Raw genomic sequence first — 18,557 nt, forward strand, 5'->3', positions numbered from 1 at the left:
CTGCTGCGTCGGTCCTGCCGGTAGGACAAAACATACCCAGGGATGGAGATGGGGCTGTCTGGGACGTCGACTGTAAGATATGATATCTATATGTTACTGAAACTCTATGTTTGTTTGATTGTTTGCTCATTTGATTGTTTGCTCATTTGATTGTATATTTGCTGATGCCTGTGATGTAACCTTATTGTTGTGCCCCCGTCAGACGATAGTGCGATAATTTTAGGACCACCTTACTCGCCTTTGTCCTGGGGACACTTTCATCCAAGTTTCATTCAAATTGGTCTTATATTTTTAAAGTTAGAGAGAAAGTTTACCTTATTAAATGGAAGCTTGAAAATGTTCAGCGTATGACGTCACAGTGGGACCCGCCCGAGTGACGGCCAATGAGGGGGGGGGCACGATGAACGCCGGGGGCGGGACCCGCCAGAGTGACGGAGTGGTGGCCAATGAGGGGGAGGGGGCTATGGGCCGACGGGCTGTCGCTAACTCACCCACTCCATCCCCCCTGAACCCCTCTCCCCCCTCCCCCCTCCTCACCCACTCCTTCCCCACACAACTCTCCTCCCCTCCCCCCTCACCCATTCCAACCCCCCTCAAGCCCCCCTTATCCCTCACCCCCCCTCCCTCACCCACTCACCCGCTCCCACCCCTCTGAATGAGCTTCATTTTCGACGTCAGTCCGAGGCGACCTACGATATTTCGACTTTGCGATGGCGCAAGCGGCAGCGACACATAGCGAGTCACAGCTCGCTTCGTGCAATATGAGGGGGCATGGAGTGGTTGAGTGGGTGAGGGGGTTGGGGGGAGGAGGGGAGGGGAGAGATAAGGGGGGTTGAGGGGGGATGGAGTTGGGTGAGTGGGTGAGTGGGGGGAGGAGGGGAAGGGGGAGTGGGGGTGGGGTGGGTGCTATACCAATGCAGGTTTGGTGGTTTGAGGGGGGATGGAGTGTGTGAGGGGTGTGGGGAGGAAGGGGATTGTGAGGGGATCGAGTGCGTAAGTGGGGGGGAGGGGAGCAGGGGGGATAAGGGGGGTTGAGGGGGGATGGAGTGGGTGAGTGGAGGGGAGGGGGAGGGAAAGGGGGGAGAGGGGGGGAGGGGGAGTGGGGAGAGGGTGCTGGACCAATGCAGGAGAGGTTTGGGGCCAATGAGAGGGAGAGGGCTGCTGAGCCCACGAGCTGCCGCTAATTTTAATAGATACGATCCCCCCCCACCACCCCCCCCCCTCCGCCGGGAGAACCAACGCCCGTCCCGGCGTGCCCCGTGCCTGACTTTCCTCCTGTGGTACAGCGCGGCGTTAGAGGGTCCAACAAGATGGCCGTCGCCGATGATCGCCGCCATGCTGCAGAAGAGGCTTTGGGTCCACGGCTCGCTCTGGCTGCAGCGCTGGTGGCACGGGGCAGTGGTGAGTGGCTCCCTCTCCCATTCCCTGTCCCCCCACGACCCCGGGGGACACTGCCCGCCCTGGCAATGGGCTTCTTCAGTTGGAGAGGGTTGCCAGGCCTGCAGGATCGTCAGTTGGGGGAGGGTTGCCCCAGGAGAGGCCCGCAGGAGAGATTTGGACCCAACGGGTCTACCTCAATCTAGTAAAGCATTAAGTGCTCATTTTCATCCTCTCCATTCTCTCTTGCTCTATGGTTGTTTGGCTCTATGGATCGATTGATCGATGTTTCTATGGTCTTGGCTCTCTAGCTCTCTGGCTGTATGAGTCCATAACTTGATGACTCTGTGACTTTATTATTTTAATCTTAGCATTTAACTGATGCCCATAGGCTGCTCAAGCCTCTTCATTTAATAACGTAATCTAAATTGGGTTCAAGTCTTCTATGGCTTCCTGGCATCTACTGCTCTTTGTATAGACCAAGTAGACTCCAACCCTGCGCTTGTTTTTGGGTGTCCATTATTCTTCGTCTGATGTTGTGCAACTCCTTCTGGTGGAAAATAGCTCTGAGTACATTCCACTCTTCAGAATCTTCCAAGCGACCGTAAATAACAAAAGGAAATATATGTAAAACAATGTTCCCCAGCTGGAAAACAAGATATATTAAAGATATTGGCTGAGTAAAGCAAGTGGAAGAATGTGCCCCTGGTGCTATGAATAATGGGTTTTGTGCAGTGGTACCAGATGGATGTCAGGAATGTTATGTAAGTTGATCTGGTAAGATCCATGTAATAAAATTGCAATGTTTTTAAAAGGGCAATGGTGGAAACAAATAAACTAGATAGACTGGATTAAGAATGAATACGTAAACGTATTTTGGAACTTAATTCATTGCAGCTGCTTGTTAGGAAAGACATATTTTTTGGTTTATTATTGTCACATGAGGCAGGAACTATCGCAACGTATATAAAACAATTAGATAGATACATGGATTGGACAGGTTTAGAGGGATAATGGTCGGGCGTGGACCCATTGGGTCCAAATCTCTGCTGCGGGCACTTCAACCCCCGTTGGGTGCAAACCTCTCCTGCGGGCCTGGCAACCCTCCGTGCAAACCTCTCCTGCGGGCGCGGCAACCCCCGTTGGCTACAAGCCTCTCCTGCGGGCCCCGCAACCGTCCCCCAACTGACGATCCATGGACCAGTTGGCGGGAATGTCCCATGGGGCCGTGGGCGGGTGAGGGGGGACAGGAAAGAGGAGATGGAGCCATTCACTTCAGCCCCGGGCGGCCATCGCGTCGTCCATGGATCCGTTGGATGGAAACCTCTCCTGAGGGGTGGGGGGAGCGGGTGAGTGGGTGAGGGAGGAGGGGTGAGGGATTAGGGGGGGTTGAGGGGGGATGGAGTGGGTGAGGGGAGGAGGGGATCAGGTGGGTTCAGGGGGGATGGAGCGGGTGAGTTAGCAGCAGCTCGCGCCCCACACCCCCACCCCCCTGTCATTGGCCGTCAATCCCGTCTCTTTGGCGGGTCCCGCGCAAAGTTGAAATATCTTAGGCCGCCACGGACTGACGTCAAAAACAAAGCTGGTCCTCCCAGCGGGGTGGGGGGGGGAAGCGGGTGAGTGGGTGGTGGGGGTTGAGGGATAAGGGGGGCTTGAGGGGGATGGAGTGGGTGAGGGGGGTAGGGGAGGAGGGGGGTTGTGTGGGGAAGCAGTGGGTGAGTGGGAGGGGAGGGGAGGAGGGGGTTTAGGGGGATGGAATGGGTGAGTTAGCGGGAGCTCAACAGCCCACAGCTCCTTCCCACTCATTGGCCGCCTCTCCCATCACTCTGGTGGGACCCGCCCCAGGTGGTCATCGTGGCCCCCCCCCTCCCTCATTGGCCGTCACTCGGGCGGGTCCCACTGTAACGTCATACGCTAAACATTGCCAAGCTTCAGTTTAATAAGGTAATTTTTAAACTTTAAAATCTCTCTAACTTTAAAAATATAAGACCAATTTGAGTGAAACGTGGATGAAATTATCCCCAGGACAAAGGTAAGGTGGTCCTAAAATTGTCGCACTATCGTCTGATGGGGGCACAAATATAAGGTTACATCACAGACATACAATCAAACGAGCAAACAATCAAACAAGCAAACAATCAAACAGAGAGTTTTACTAATATATAGATGGATGGTTCAAATGCAGGTAGGTGGAACTAGTATATGGGACATGTTGGGCGATGTGGGCAAGTTGGACCAAAGGGCCTGTTTCCATGCTGTATGACTGTATCGAGGTGTAGTGAAAAGCTTTCTTTTGCATGCTATCCAATCCAATCAGATAATATTGTATGGAAATAAATCAAGGACAAGGGACTGCAAAATGACATACATAAATAACTCAAGTACAATACGTAGAGCGAAGGGAAAGATACAGAGTGCAGAATATAATTCTCAGCATTATAGCTCAACTGTTCCAGAGATACAGACCAATGTCCGCAGTGTGAGAGAGGTGAATCGGACAGTGCCCTAGCTTATGGAAGGACTGTTCAGAAACCAGATAACAGAAGGGAAGAAGCCATCCCTGAGTCTGGTGGTGCAAGCATTCAAGCTTCTGTACCTTCTGCCCGATGGGAGCGAGGAGAAGAAAGAAAGATCTTTGATTATGCTGGCTGTTTTCTCAAGGCAGTGTGAAGTATAGCTGGAGTCAATGGTGGGGTTATGGTGTTTGTGATGGACTGGGCTACATCCACAACTCTCCGAAATTTCATGTGGTCTTGACTAGAGCTGTTCCTAAACCAGGCTCTAATGCAAGTCGACTGCTGACCTTCACAAACAATTTCTATGCATAGCTGTCCTTAGAATGGCCAAACAAAGCCTATTGCTGCTCTCTGCAACCCTCCCCATTGAAAACCTTACTCTGCCCGGCAGTGTGGTCCTTGCACCCTTCCCTGGTTGCAGTTTAGTCTTCAAATGCTCCTGGATTCCTATCTTTGAACACCCCCTGAACTATATTGTTTCAATATATGAGTTAGTATGTATGAGTGATATTAAAATAATCTTGGCCTTGAATTTCTTCCATGCCTACAGGGCACGGTAAATGGTTACTGTACAGCCCTCCAGCTATTATTTCGGTCTTGGACTCACCACTTAGAAATTCTGTACGATCAAGGCCATGCTAAATAGGCCGACAGAGAAGGCTTCACACTATATGCCAGTGTACGGCATCTGAAGGAAATCAGGAAGTGTGGGGTGCCAGCTGAGCCTGAGAGGGTCACAGACGAAGGATCTGGTTGTGGGATGTATGGTCATGGATAGGAAGTGGGATCAGGCAAGGGTAGAGAATAGGAAGGGGTCAGGAGGTGAATGATGATGGTTTGAATGTTCAGTGGAAGTTGGGAGATTGGTGGGTGGAAGGTTATGGCTGGGTGATTAGTAGGTGAGAGATTCAGATATTGGTGGTTAGGCTTTGAAGTGGTGGGTGATAGGTGACATGGAGCACCATTCAGTTGATCAGCTGGCAAGACGTAGGCTAGAAAATACATAGATGGCTGACGAGGGGGTTCAGTAGGTTCTATAGTGTGATGTTCAAATAAGTTACTTATTTACATTAATTACAACTCTCTGGGTTTACCTGAGTCATTTGATTAAAACGTGGCTACAATTAAGACACTCTATAAAAACATTTTGTCTTAACTTGCTTCATATAAAGGTGATTAAAGCCTCGGCAAAGTGGTGCAGCCCAGCGCCTGTTTAAACTGCACAATCTTCCTTCTGATTTTGAAGGATTCACTGCCATCTGGTGGTCATTACTGGATATCTTCCCAGTTTCTGCCTCTTTCAACTGAAGGTTCTCATCATCTCTTACCAGATTCTGCCACTCACCTGCATTCAAGGCGTCATTATTTCCAGCATTTTCTATTTTTATCATATGAGGGCAAGCCTAGATTTGGTTGTGAAAACAAATTTCCAACGAGTGCCATTGTCGAGTTTTACACATAACTGAAGGGTGATTACGCCAGTCGAGCTGGAATCAAAGGCGTTTCCAAAATAAGATGTACAGATATCAAATGAGGGGCTTTAATGTGCAAACAGTGTGAGCAAAAAAGTCAAGCTCAGACATGAAGAGGAGAAATTTGGAAAAAGAGCAAGAAGAGAAAAAAGATGTGATTTAGTTTCCTTCCACTATAATAGCAACCCTTTCAGAGAATTACTGCTTTGAAACTGGAAGGATTAAGTTGATTTTAACCTTGTGTTTTGCAATGATTGTGCCTCCCTTGATTCCACATGAAACTGCAGTAACCATGACAGAATTATTAATGGAGTCACAAGGAACTGTTGATGCTGGATTCTTGTGCAAAACACAAAGTGCTGGAGTAACTCAGTGGGCCTGGCAGCATCTGTGGAGAGAATGAATAGGAGATGTTTTGAGTCAGGACCCTTATTTATTAATTATTAAAACATTATTATAAATTATTCATGATAGCTATTTCCACTGAAATAGAACCAATTGTATCAGAATGCATTTATTGGTGGATTTATTAGATTGTACCTCTTTCCCAACAGTTATAAAGGCATAATTCTACTCTTTGAAATTAACACAATACATGCCTTGAATACCGCTTCAAATTATATCTAAAAGGAAACTAACACATTAAAATGTCAGATGAGAAGCTAAAAATTATAATTAATTCAACTCGATATCGATCAAACAATCATTTCCTGTATTTTATAAAATGTCTAATTCCCACCATTTAGCATTTTCCTTTTTATCTGCATTGTGTTATAACAAGTAAGTCATTGGTGAGACCAATTTTGGAGCATTGTGTGCATATCTGGTCGTCCAGTTTTAGGAAGAAAGACATTAAACTGCAGGGGAAGCAAAAACAGATTAATGAGGATGTTAACAATACTGGAGGGCTTGAGTTATAAGGAAAGGTTGGCTAGACCAAGGTTAATTTTCCCTGGTGCATAGGAGGCTGAGGGATGACCTTATAGAGGTGTATAAAAATCATGAGGGGCATAGATAAGGTGAATAGTCACAGTAATTTTCACAGGGCAAGGGAGTCGAAAACAAGAGGGCATAGAGTTAAAGTGCTAGGAGAAATATTTTAAAAAGGACCAGAGGAGCCTCTTTTTCACACAAGCTTCATCAATCTTGAATATTGTCCAATGAATCGTGTTCAGAGTCCGAGCATATGAACATCATGTATGGAAAGAGCTATCAGAGGAAGCTGGAGAAATTGGTAAAATAATGATGTTTAAAAGACATTTAGATAGGTACAGAGTTTTAAATGGTTTAGAGGGATATGGGCCAAACACAGGGCGGCACGGTGGAGCTACTGCCTTACAGCGCCAGAGACCCGGGTTCGATCCTGATTTGTCAGTACGGAGTTTGTACATTCTCCCTGTGACCTGCTTGGGTTTTCTCCGAGATCTTTGGTGTCCTCACATACTCCAAAGACGTACAGGTTTGTAGGTTAATTGGCTTGGTGTAAATGTAAAATTGTCCCTAGTGTGTGTAGGATAGTGTTAATGTGCGGGAATCGCTGGTCGGTGCGGACTTGATGGGCCGAAGGGCCAGTTTCTGCGCCGTAGCTCAAAACTAAAAAAACTAAACATAGGCAAATTGGGCTAGTTCAGACAGGTGGCAATGGATGAGTTGTTAAAGGGCCTGTTTCTGAGCCGTGTCTCTATGACTTTATGACTCTAGCTTTGAGTTATTTGAGATTAGCCCATCGCAGCATTCCTGTGTAGAGGTTTACTGAAAACAAGCTGATAAAAACATGCCCAACCCCACAGGCAGAATCAGATTTGTCTACACTAGCATCCTTAAATAAATACACAAGAATGTAAGATTGCGAGAAGCATTTCAGTTTTTTTTAAGTGAAAGGGACTTACAGGGTACCTATCTGGCCCAAGTCTGATAGGATCGGACTGTATGTGTTGGGTTCAGGTCAGGTTGAGTGTATATTCTCATCAAGTGTTCAGATTGGGTTGACCTGTGCTGTGCTGGTCTGGCTCAATACTTAATCTGGATTATATTGACTCACCTAGTATTTCTGCATGTGGACAGTATATGAGGTTGTCATGTTTATATTGTGTGGAAAGATTATGTGTGCAAGGGTCAGAAAGGCCTGGGAAAGGTGATGGTCGGTGGTTTAATTTTACACTCCAGAAATTTCTCAATGCATCTCTGATATTACTGTGGGATCCCTGTAGAATTTGAGTAAAATCATTTCCCAACGTGCTAATAAATTAGAACAATTTCTGCGGAGAGAATAATAGAGCTATGCATCATGGGAAATGGCCCCTTTAACCCAATGCTCCATGCTGGTCAAGATGCTTAACCAAGCTAGTCTCACTTGCTTATGCTTAGCTCGTATCTCTCCAAACCCTTCCTCAATAGACAATAGTCAATAGTCATTTATTTGTCACATACACATAAATGTTGAGTGAAATGAAAAATTACCCGCAGTTCAACAATAAGACCAATAAGAATAATCAATAAAAATGCAATAACACATACAATCATAAACTAACACCAAACAAAAGAAACATCCATCACAGTGAGTCTCCACTGTGATGGAAGGCCAGAATGTATTTTCTCTTCCCTGCCGTCTTCTCCCGCGGTCAGGCTGTTGAAGTTGCCCCGTCGGGGCGGTACATTGGAGCTCCCGATGTCGGCCCCCACCCAGGGGCCTGCGGGCTTCCGACGTCCAAGCGGCCCGCGCCGGAGCATCCGGAGACGAGTTGCAGCCGCTCCCGCAGCAAGTGGTGAGTCCGGGCCGCGGGCTCTGTGAACCAGAGCCTGGGTGGTCCCAGCCGGAGCCCGCCAGCTCCAGGTGCATGGCCGATGGTAGGCCGCAGAGGGAACGGAGACACGACACAGAACAAAGGTCGCGTCTCCGTTCGGAGAGACAATGTTACAGTTCCCATCCCCCCCCCCCCACATAACACACAACCGCAAACACTACATCATATTTAAACTACAATTAAGACAAAAACAACAAAAAACACACAAGACAACGGACTGCAGGCAAGCCGCAGCTGCGAGGGCAGCGCTGGCTCCTCTGAGGTGATGTGACCTATCCATGTACCTATCTAAGTGTCGTTTAAATGTCGTAATTGTCCGCTACCATTTCTTCTGGCAGCTCTTTCCATGTGTGCACCACCTTCTGTGTAGAAAAAGATTCCTATGCTAGTGTATAGGAAAATAACTGCAGATACTGGTACAAATCGAAGGTATCACAAAATGCTGGAGTAACTCAGCAGGTCAGGCAGCATCTCTGGAGAGAAGGAATGTGTAACGTTACAGGTCGAGACCCTTCTTCAGACTGATGTGAAAGACATCAGTCTGAGGAAGGGTCTTGACCCGAAACGTCACATATTCCTTCTCTCCAGAGATGCTGCCTGACCTGCTAAGTTACTCCAGCATTTTGTAATACCTATGCTGGTGTAGAGACATAGAAGAATCTGCTGTCCCTGACGTTGTTGATGCCACATGAGAACTGTGTAGCTTTCCTGTATGGAGGAGGTGCAAATGGAGGGAAATGACTGGAAGCAGAGAACAGAAAAGAGACACAAAAAATACACAAAGTGCTGGAGTAACTCAGCAGGTCAGGTAGAATCTCTGGAGAACATGGGCAGATGATGTCTCAGGTCAGGACCCTTCTTAGGCAGTTCGACGACTTGGACATAGATCATCTCACCAAACTTGCCCACATAAAAATCGAAATGACCTTTTTTGCAACCGGTACCCATGCGAGCGAAACCTGTACGAGATAGCCCAGCTGTTGGCGGTTGTGCAGCAGAAAAACAGTTGTTGCGCCGTGAGCTGCAGAACCCTCCAATATCCGACACAATAGCGAATGCTGAAAGATTATCCTGAAGATTAGGTAGCATCTGCAGAGAGATTAAAAACGACTGTAATATTCCAAATAGATGACATTACATCAGAAATGGCCAAATCTGAAACAACCCGGATTAGCTGGTTATCTGAAAGTGCTGAATTCAACATTGAACTCCAAGTTTAGGATTGGGATTATTATCATCTGAGGGATAGTGAAAAGCTATCCAATTCTACGCTATCCAATCAATCAGAGAATACTATGCATGCTAATACTATGCTATGAATACAGCTAATACAATCTCAAGTACAATTGGGAGAGCGATGGGAAAGATACAGGGTGCAGAATATAGTTTTCAGCATTATAGTGTAACAGTTCCAGAAATAAATTCCAATGTCCTTAATGAGGTAGAGGAGAATCAAACTGTACCCTAGTTTATGGAAGGATCGTTCAGATAACAGTGGAGAAGTAGCTGTTTCTAAGTCTGGTGATGTGTGCTTCTAAGCTTCTGTACCATCCATGTGGTGGGAGCAGGGAGAAGGAATAGCTAGGATGAGAAAGGTCTTTGATTATGTTGGCTGCTTTCCCAAGGCAATGTAAAGTGTAGATAGAGTCAATGGTAGGTGGTCTGGTCTGTGTGATGCACTGGGATGCATGCACAGCTCCCTGTAATTCCTTACCGTCTCGGGCAGAGCTGTTGCCAAACTAAGCCGTGATGCAACTCGACAATATGCTTTCTATGGTGCACCTGTAGAAATTTGTAAGAACCATTGGAGACCTGCTGAATTTTCCCAGTCTCCTGAGGAAATTGGGGCATTGGTGTGCCTTCTTGGCTGTCACTTCAGTGTGGTTTGTCCATGATAGATCATTGGTGATATTTATACCAGAGAACCTGAAGCTCTCAACCATTTTCATTATGGCACCATTGATACTGAACTCAGGAAGCATGTACTCCACCACGCTTCCTGAAGTCTATAACTAACTCCTTCATCTTGCTCCCATTGACGGTTGCAACAAGGTAAAAGGAAGTGGGTTCCTGATCTTGGCTTACATGGGGTAGAGGGTCATGGCTGCACTGGAGAATATTTGGGGGGGAGGGTGGTGCAGTACTGCATCAATGTCTGCTGAAGCCTGAGGGGGAATTGGATGGACCAGGAGTTGCCCCTATAATGGCAAATTTGAAACATTTATAGACAATAGACAATAGACAATAGGTGCAGGAGTAGGCCATTCAGCCCTTCGAGCCAGCACCGCCATTCAATGTGATCATGGCTGATCACTCTCAATCAGTACCCCGTTCCTGCCTTCTCCCCATACCCCCTCACTCCGCTATCCTTAAGAGCTCTATCCAGCTCTCTCTTGAAAGCATCCAACGAACTGGCCTCCACTGCCTTCTGAGGCAGAGAGTTCCACACCTTCACCACTCTCTGACTGAAAAAGTTCTTCCTCATCTCCGTTCTAAATGGCCTACCCCTTATTCTTAAACTGTGGCCCCTTGTTCTGGACTCCCCCAACATTGGGAACATGTTTCCTGCCTCTAATGTGTCCAATCCCCTAATTATCTTATATGTTTCAATAAGATCCCCCCTCATCCTTCTAAATTCCAGTGTATACAAGCCCAATCGCTCCAGCCTTTCAACATACGACAGTCCCGCCATTCCGGGAATTAACCTAGTGAACCTACGCTGCACGCCCTCCATAGCAAGAATATCCTTCCTCAAATTTGGAGACCAAAACTGCACACAGTACTCCAGGTGCGGTCTCACCATGGCCCGGTACAACTTTAGAAGGACCTCTTTGCTCCTATACTCAACTCCTCTTGGCTTTCTTCACTGCCTGCTGTCTCTGCACTCAAATGTCTTGATGGACCTCTCCCGCAAAACAGATGTGTCGAGCAATTGGTGAGCCAGCGAAGCATTCTTTATATGGGTTTGTTCTCATTTAAAGCTAGCTAATGTTTTTCTCTTCTGTACATTCCATAGGGTGAAGAGATTGGCACAGGATCAGTGGCTCCATTCAACTTCAATAAATATGCCACAATAAAGAGTATGGCAGAAGGCATGCTCGATGTCACTTTACTCATGTCCAATGCAAAGCAGATGGTTTTGGTCATCAACCATGGACCAGAGTATAAATTCTACATTCCTCTTATTGTCCTGATTTGTCTCTGCCTCTTACTTCAGATTGTTATTTTCGTATTCCTTATCTTTATTGGTGAGTATATTCTGCTATTATTTCCATGTGCTGTTAACTTCAGAGAGAGCTAGCTGGGTTCACCAAGTTTGACTATGGGGGAGTTCTGTGTTGTTATTGGCAGGGATCTAATTAGTGTTTAAATTAGATAGCCTCTAAAAACAAGCACAGAGTTGGATAATCTAGATTGGTTGAATGGAATGCCAGCAGTATACCACCATTTGCCTCCTTGTTATTTGGCTGGAAGATGAACTGAGAGCCAATACTGTCAGTGGAAGGTTTCAATTAAAGGTAGTTGACATTAAAGGTGCAAGTGACTAGAGTAGTGTAGACTAGTAGTAGAGTAGTGCAAGTGATTAGACTAGTAGTAGAGTAGTGCAAGTGACTAGACTAGTAGTAGAGTAGTGCAAGTCTGAAGAAGGGTCTCGACCCGAAACGTCACCCATTCCTTCTCTCCCGAGATGCTGCCTGAACTGCTGAGTTACTCCAGCATTTTGTGAATAAATCGATTTGTACCAGCATCTGCAGTTATTTTCTTATATGACTAGAGTAGATGTTGGCTGCCGTTGCAAACAAAGCTGAACTGAGTAACTGGAAAATGAAACCATGTGGGAGAATGGACTCCAAAAGTTTCAAGCCCTGCACCAAATGCCTTGTTTGTATAAAGTAGTGTGTAGGAGAGATGTGTTGTGTCCACAGGTGGCCAGCAAGCTCTCTAATCAGCATAAACCAGTCCAAAAGACACGTGTTGGGAGAGGTCAATGCCAAGACATGGATGCAGTGCAGCTGGAAGTCCTGAATGGATGGGAGAGGGTAATGGTAAACACACCCCGCCTTCATCAATGGAGGTGCTATAGTTGACAGCTTTAAAATCCTCGACATCCATATCAGCAGCAACCTAACCTGAACCCTTCGATGCTGCGATCAAGAAAGTGCTTCAATGTTTTACTTTCTTGGGCATCTGAGATCATTCAGCACGTCCACGCGGATTGTCTTGAACTTCTACTAGAATGTATTTTGGCAGGATGCATCTCAGCATTTATTTAGACAAGAAAATTGACCTTGGCTTTTGTCCAGTCACGTTGTCTTGTGAAGAGGGGCCCCAACCCAAAACGTTTCCTATGCATGTTCTCCAAAGATACAGCCTGACCCACTGAGTTACTCCAGCCTTTGCGGCTTTTTTTTTACCTGTTGTCTTTACCAGGCCATATATCACTGAAGAACACAACAACATGTTTGCTCTCTAACTGAAGTTTCCAGTGCTCCCCACATATTACAAATGGGGATATTTTTTTATTTGCTAGTCTAGCACTGAACAGCAGTTTTAGTTTATCTGAATGACACTTTTTTTGTACACATTGTGATTCTCAGTCAAGAAGATAAGTGTTGTCTATGCTGCCTGCATGCAATGTAACAGACACAAGAGCTTGTCTTTTTGTCACCTCCTTGTTTAATCTTTCAATCTGCTATATTTGTACAGCTAAAACCAACGTGAATAAAGTTGAAAAGCAGAAAAAGTTGAATCTGTGGAACCTCATCGTCACTTTCCTCGTTGGGTTCACTCTTTTCCTTAATGTATTCATCACTGCACTAATGCCGGGGAAGAATGATGCTACGTTGACCTGAGAACTTCCAAATGCACATTGTATACGCAAAGTTGAACAGAAGCATTAAAAAGTCTACAAGATAGATTCCTACAACAGTATTTCAGTGTTTGCAATTATTAATTTAAAAGAAAATGCCTTTTGTACTTTTAATTATATGTTTCTCTCATGAGTTTGGCTTATTAAACTAAGATGTGTGGACACGCTGAAAGGAAGGCAGATGTCAATAGACAATAGACAAGAGGTGCAGGAGTAGGCCATTTAGCCCTTCGAGCCAGCACCACCATTCAATGCGATCATGGCTGATCATTCTCAATTAGTGCCCCGTTCGTGCCTTCTCCCCATACCCCCTGACTCCGCTATCCTTAAGAGCTCTATCTAGCTCTCTCTTGAATGCATTCAGAGAATTGGCCTCCACTGCCTTCTGAGGCAGAGAATTCCACAGATTCACAACTCTGACTGAAAAGTTTTTCCTCATCTCCGTTCTAAATGGCCTACCCCTTATTCTTAAACTGTGGCCCCTGGTTCTAGACTCCCCCAACATTGGGAACATGTTTCCTGCCTCTAACGTGTCCAACCCCTTCATAATCTTATATGTTTCGATAAGATCCCCTCTCATCCCTCTAAATTCCATTGTATACAAGCCTAGTCGCTCCAGTCTTTCAACATATGACAGTCCCGCCATTCCGGGAATTAACCTAGTAAACCTACGCTGCACGCCCTCAATAGCAGGAATATCCTTCCTCAAATTTGGAGACCAAAATTGCACATAGTACTCCAGGTGCAGTCTCACTAGGGCCCTGTACAACTGCAGAAGGACCTCTTTGCTCCTATACTCAATTCGTCTTGTTATGAAGGCCAACATTCCATTGGTTTTCTTCACTGCCTGCTGCACCTGCATGCTTCCATTCAGTGACTGGTGCACTAGACAACCCAGATCTCGTTGTACGTCCCCTTTTCCTAACTTGACACCATTCAGATAATAATCTGCCTTCGTATTCTTACCACCAAAGTGGATAACCTCACACTTACCTACACTAAACTGCATCTGCCATGCATCCGCCCACTCACACAACCTGTCCAAGTCACCCTGCAACCTCATAGCATCTTCCTCACAGTTCACACTACCACCCAGCTTTGTATCATCTGCAAATTTGCTAATGGTACTTTTAATCCCTTCATCCATGTCATTAATGTATATTGTAAATAGCTGCGGTCCCAGCACCGAGCCTTGCGGTGCCCCACTAGTCACTGCCTGCCATTCTGAAAGGGACCCATTTATCCCCACTCTTTGCTTTCTGTCTGTCAACCAATTTTCTATCCATGTCAGTACCCTACCCCCAATACCATGTGCTCCAATTTTGCCCACTAATCTCCTATGTGGGACCTTGACGAAGGCTTTCTGAAAGTCAAGGTACACCACATCCACCGGCTCTACCCTATCAATTTTCCTAGTTACATCCTCAAAAACACTAATAACTCTTCAACTTCCTGAGATTGATACAGTACCTTGGTGCCATATTAATATTTATTCATACAAAGGCTTTCATTATACTATCCGGGTGGATACTGGAAAATCGTCTCTTGAACCTAACAGTTGCTTTGTTTACATTAGTTTGTTGACAACAGGGAGGATCTGGTTTTATTCCACTACTTTGCTGTAATGTTTGCTGTAAACTAATTGATCATAAATATAATTATGCCAAAAATCCGTCATATTTCTCCAGGTGCGGCTGTGTTATTGAAAGACAGCATAACATATGTTCCACCTTCTATTCAGATGTGCTGAGAATGGTTACTGTCGCTCTAACACTTACCTAAACTTACCTTAGAGTCTGATATCTGAGGCTGAAGGATCCTGATGCAAAACATCCCTGACCATATTCTCCAGGGATGCTGCCTGACCCGCTGAGTTATTCCATCATTTTGTGTCTTTCCTTGATATATCCACACCTGTACTTATTTTAAACTAAAATGTTGTCTTTAATTGATTTGTTTTAAAAATACCTAAGTCTTTGCTGGAATAATGTACAAAGCTACTTCAGATTTGTATGTTAAAACCCATTTAAATTCAGGACAGAAGTTAGGTGGGTGTGGGACAAGATGATCAGCAAGCTGTACAGAGTATTTTTGCTCTTTCCAAATCCATGACCAAAGTCAAATAGCAGTGTTTTTCTGCAGTATATTAATAAATTGACTTTTACTGATGCCAGCTTTCTACAGGTGTTATCAGTGCCACTTTGGCAGGGCTCGGTATCATTGGTCAACATACATTGACCTTTGACTCAGCTTCTGTTTGGCAGGCAATGTTAAAATAACCCTTTTTGAGTATTTTGGTAATATTATGCTGTCATGCTGAAGTGCAATTTCAAGGCCTATGTTTAAATGTGTATGATTAACTGAGTGATTACTTCAATGCAGAGCAAGAGTTTGCATGAATAAAGTTTTGACTATGATCTTGAAATAATTTCAATATGTCATTGTATCTATATAACATGAATGTTCATTTTAAATATTTTTTAATATTCTTAAGCTAAGACTGTTTCTCCAATAAATCCACATTTACCCTTTGGCATTGGACTTGTAGTCTAAATTTTGTAAACTATGTAATGCCTGCAAGCCTCCCTTAAAATAGTTTGCAGCTGACTTGGAGGAGAGCTGAACAATTTGCAACATGACTGACTTGGCATTGCACGTTTTCAGCACTGAAACATCCCCGTCTGTTATTACCTGCAGAGAATGTGTTCCTTGTACAGTGACTAATGGTGTAATTGGGCTTGTGGTGTAACTGTTAATTGGCGGAAGCCTTGCCACTTGGCAGTATTAAAGGGGATGAGTGAAGATTTAGGCCAGCGTTTTGGATGGTGTTGGAGGAAGGGATGTAATTCTCATTACAGATAAATTAAATATCACTTATGCAATGAAAGTAATTAAGAGATTTATTGTTTTCTCCATTTTCTTTTTTCTTGGACGTCACTTGATCACGTACGGTGTATGGCTCCACATATCAATACCATCTAGGCCCTTCGGTAAATTTTTGTGCTATGACAGCACTGCTCAGGAATGTCCTCAAAGCTGTGACCACTTTGTCTGTGTAACAATGTCGAAGGTGCAATCACCTAACTTGAGCTCGATTGGATCTGATTAAATTCAACAGGTTCAGCTGGGTGGTTATACACAAATCTGTAGATTCCATGGGTTCAAGGCAGTCTGGTAAATGCCAGCCTTTAATAAAATGCCATACGTACTAGTGAAGTCTTCAGAAGTCTCATTGTTTTGAAGAAAAACCATGCAGACTGCTTCAGGTCATATGTATAAAGTCAATGTACCAGTTATGGTAACCCAAGGTACTGGAGGTCAGAAATACTTACAACAGCTTGTTTACCACATTATTCATCAAGTAATTCAAAAAAGAGTTGTCATTTATCCACACATTGTTATGTTTTTTGTTGCCTGGCCAAGGGAGTGGGAGTGAGTTTGCCGTCAAAGGCTATCAATTTACCGCACGGGCAATGTGAGGTAGGCGAAACATGGCTTGTCTTTGAGTGATCGAATGTCTTCTTTTCTTCAAGATGATGTAACTAGGTGGCTGATCAGGCCAAAGGGAGTCCTGCAGACTCTACTACCAATGGTGCAGGAGGTACCTGATGGGATGGGCATGTGTACAGCGAGTGAAGTGCAGCACTACTTCTGTCATTTTGAGAGGAGTCCATGCATCATTAACACACAGGCTCTGTGGCTTAATGATGCATGGGCTCAATGTTCTCAACGTTGCCCCGATTCATACTCCTCCTTTACGTGGTCATAGGCTGCAGATTCCCAGGATTCAATGTGAATGTTGAGCTCGGGTGTATCAAGCCAGATGCTGCAAGAATTGCTGCTAAAGTGGGAAGCAGTGACCAGTGCATTCAGAAAGTATTCAGACCCCTTCACTTTTTCCGCATTTTGCTATGTTTCAGCCTTATTTTAAAATGGATTAAAAAAAAATAATTATCATCAATCTACACACAATACCCCATAATAAAAAAGCAAAAACAGGTTTAGAAATTTTTGCAAAGTAATTAAAAATAAATAACTGAAATATCAGATTTACACAAGTATTCAGACCCTTTACTCAGTACTTTGTTGAGGCGCCATTGGCAGCAATTACAGCCTCAAGTCTCCTTGGGTATTCCGCTACAAGCTTGGCACACCTGTATTTGGGTAATTTCTCCCATTCTTCTCTGCAGATCCTCTCAAGCTATGTCAGGTTGGATGGGGAGCATCGATGCACAGCTATTTTCAGGACCCTCCAGAGATGTTCGATCGGGTTCAAGTCCGAGCTCTGACTGGGTCACTCAAGGAAATTTACAGACTTGGCACGAAGCCACTCCTGCGTTGTCTTGGCTGTGTGCTTAGGGTTGTTGTCCTGTTGGAAGGTGAACCTCCGCCCCAGTCTGAGGTCCAGAACGCTCTGGAGCAGGTTTTCATCAAGGATCTCTCTGTTCTCTTTCCCTCGATCCTAACTAGTCTCCCAGTTCCTGCCGCTGAAAAACATCCCCACAGCATGATGCTGCCACCACCATGCTTCACCGTAGATATGGTATTGACCAGGTGATGAACGGTGCCATTTGGCATTTAGGCCAGAGAATCTTGTTTCTCATGGTCTGAGAGTCCTTTAGGTGTCTTTTGGCAAACACCAAGCGAGCGTTCATGTGCCTTTTACTGAGGAGTGGCTTCTATCTGGCCACTCTACCATAAAGGCCTGATTGGTGGAGTGCTGCAGATATAGTTATCCTTCTGGAAAGTTCTCCCATCTTCACAGAGGAACTCTGGAGCTCTGTCAGGGTTCTTGGTCACCTCCCTGACCAAGGTTCTTCTCCCCCGATTGCTCAGTTTGGCCAGGCGGCCAGCTCTATGAAGAGTCCTGGTGGTTCCCAAGTTCTTCCATTTAAGAATATCAGAGGCCACTGTGCTCTTCTGGACCTACAATGCTGCAGAAATTGTTTTATACCCTTCCCCAGATCTCGACACAATCCTGTCTCGGAGGTCTACGGACAATTCCTTCATCTTCATAGCTTGGTTTTTGCTCTGACATGCACAGTCAGATGTGGAACCTTATATAGACAGGTGTGTACCTTTCCAAATCATATCCAATCAATTTAATTTACCACTAATCAAGTTGTAGAATCCAATCAAGTTGTAGAAACATCTCAAGGTTAATCAATGGAATCAGGATGAACATAAGCTCAATTTTGAGTGTCATGGCAAAGGTTCTGAATACTTATGTAAATGTGATATTTCAAAAAAAATTTAAATTACTTTGCAAAAATTTGAAAACACTTGTTTTCGCTTTTTTATTATGGTGTATTGTGTGTAGTTTGATGATTAAAAAAATGAATTTAATCCATTTTAAAATAAGGTTGTAACGTAGCAAAATGTGGAAAAAGTGAAGTGGGCTGAATACTTTCTGAATGCACTACAGTGCATTCAGAAAGTATTCAGACCACTTCACTTTTTGGGAATGAATATAAGGTTTGGGAATGAATGAATGAATGAATGAATGAATGAATGAATG

General features: G+C 44.9%; 1 protein-coding gene across 1 annotated transcript in view; it reads left to right on the forward strand.

Annotated features, from left to right (window-relative positions):
* The window catches only part of LOC144603521 (ninjurin-2-like), a 142,470-nt gene extending 126,598 nt beyond the window's left edge, over positions 1 to 15,872 (forward strand). Inside the window, exons 2-3 of the mRNA XM_078416828.1 lie at positions 11,186 to 11,417; positions 12,877 to 15,872. Coding sequence (XP_078272954.1) covers positions 11,186 to 11,417; positions 12,877 to 13,022 — 378 coding nt within the window. The 3' untranslated portion in view covers positions 13,023 to 15,872. The remainder of the gene's footprint in view (positions 1 to 11,185; positions 11,418 to 12,876) is intronic.
* The last annotated feature ends 2,685 nt before the right edge of the window (positions 15,873 to 18,557 follow it).

The sequence above is a fragment of the Rhinoraja longicauda genome, chromosome 20 (genome assembly GCF_053455715.1).
Source record: "Rhinoraja longicauda isolate Sanriku21f chromosome 20, sRhiLon1.1, whole genome shotgun sequence".
Classification (NCBI taxonomy): domain Eukaryota; kingdom Metazoa; phylum Chordata; class Chondrichthyes; order Rajiformes; family Arhynchobatidae; genus Rhinoraja; species Rhinoraja longicauda.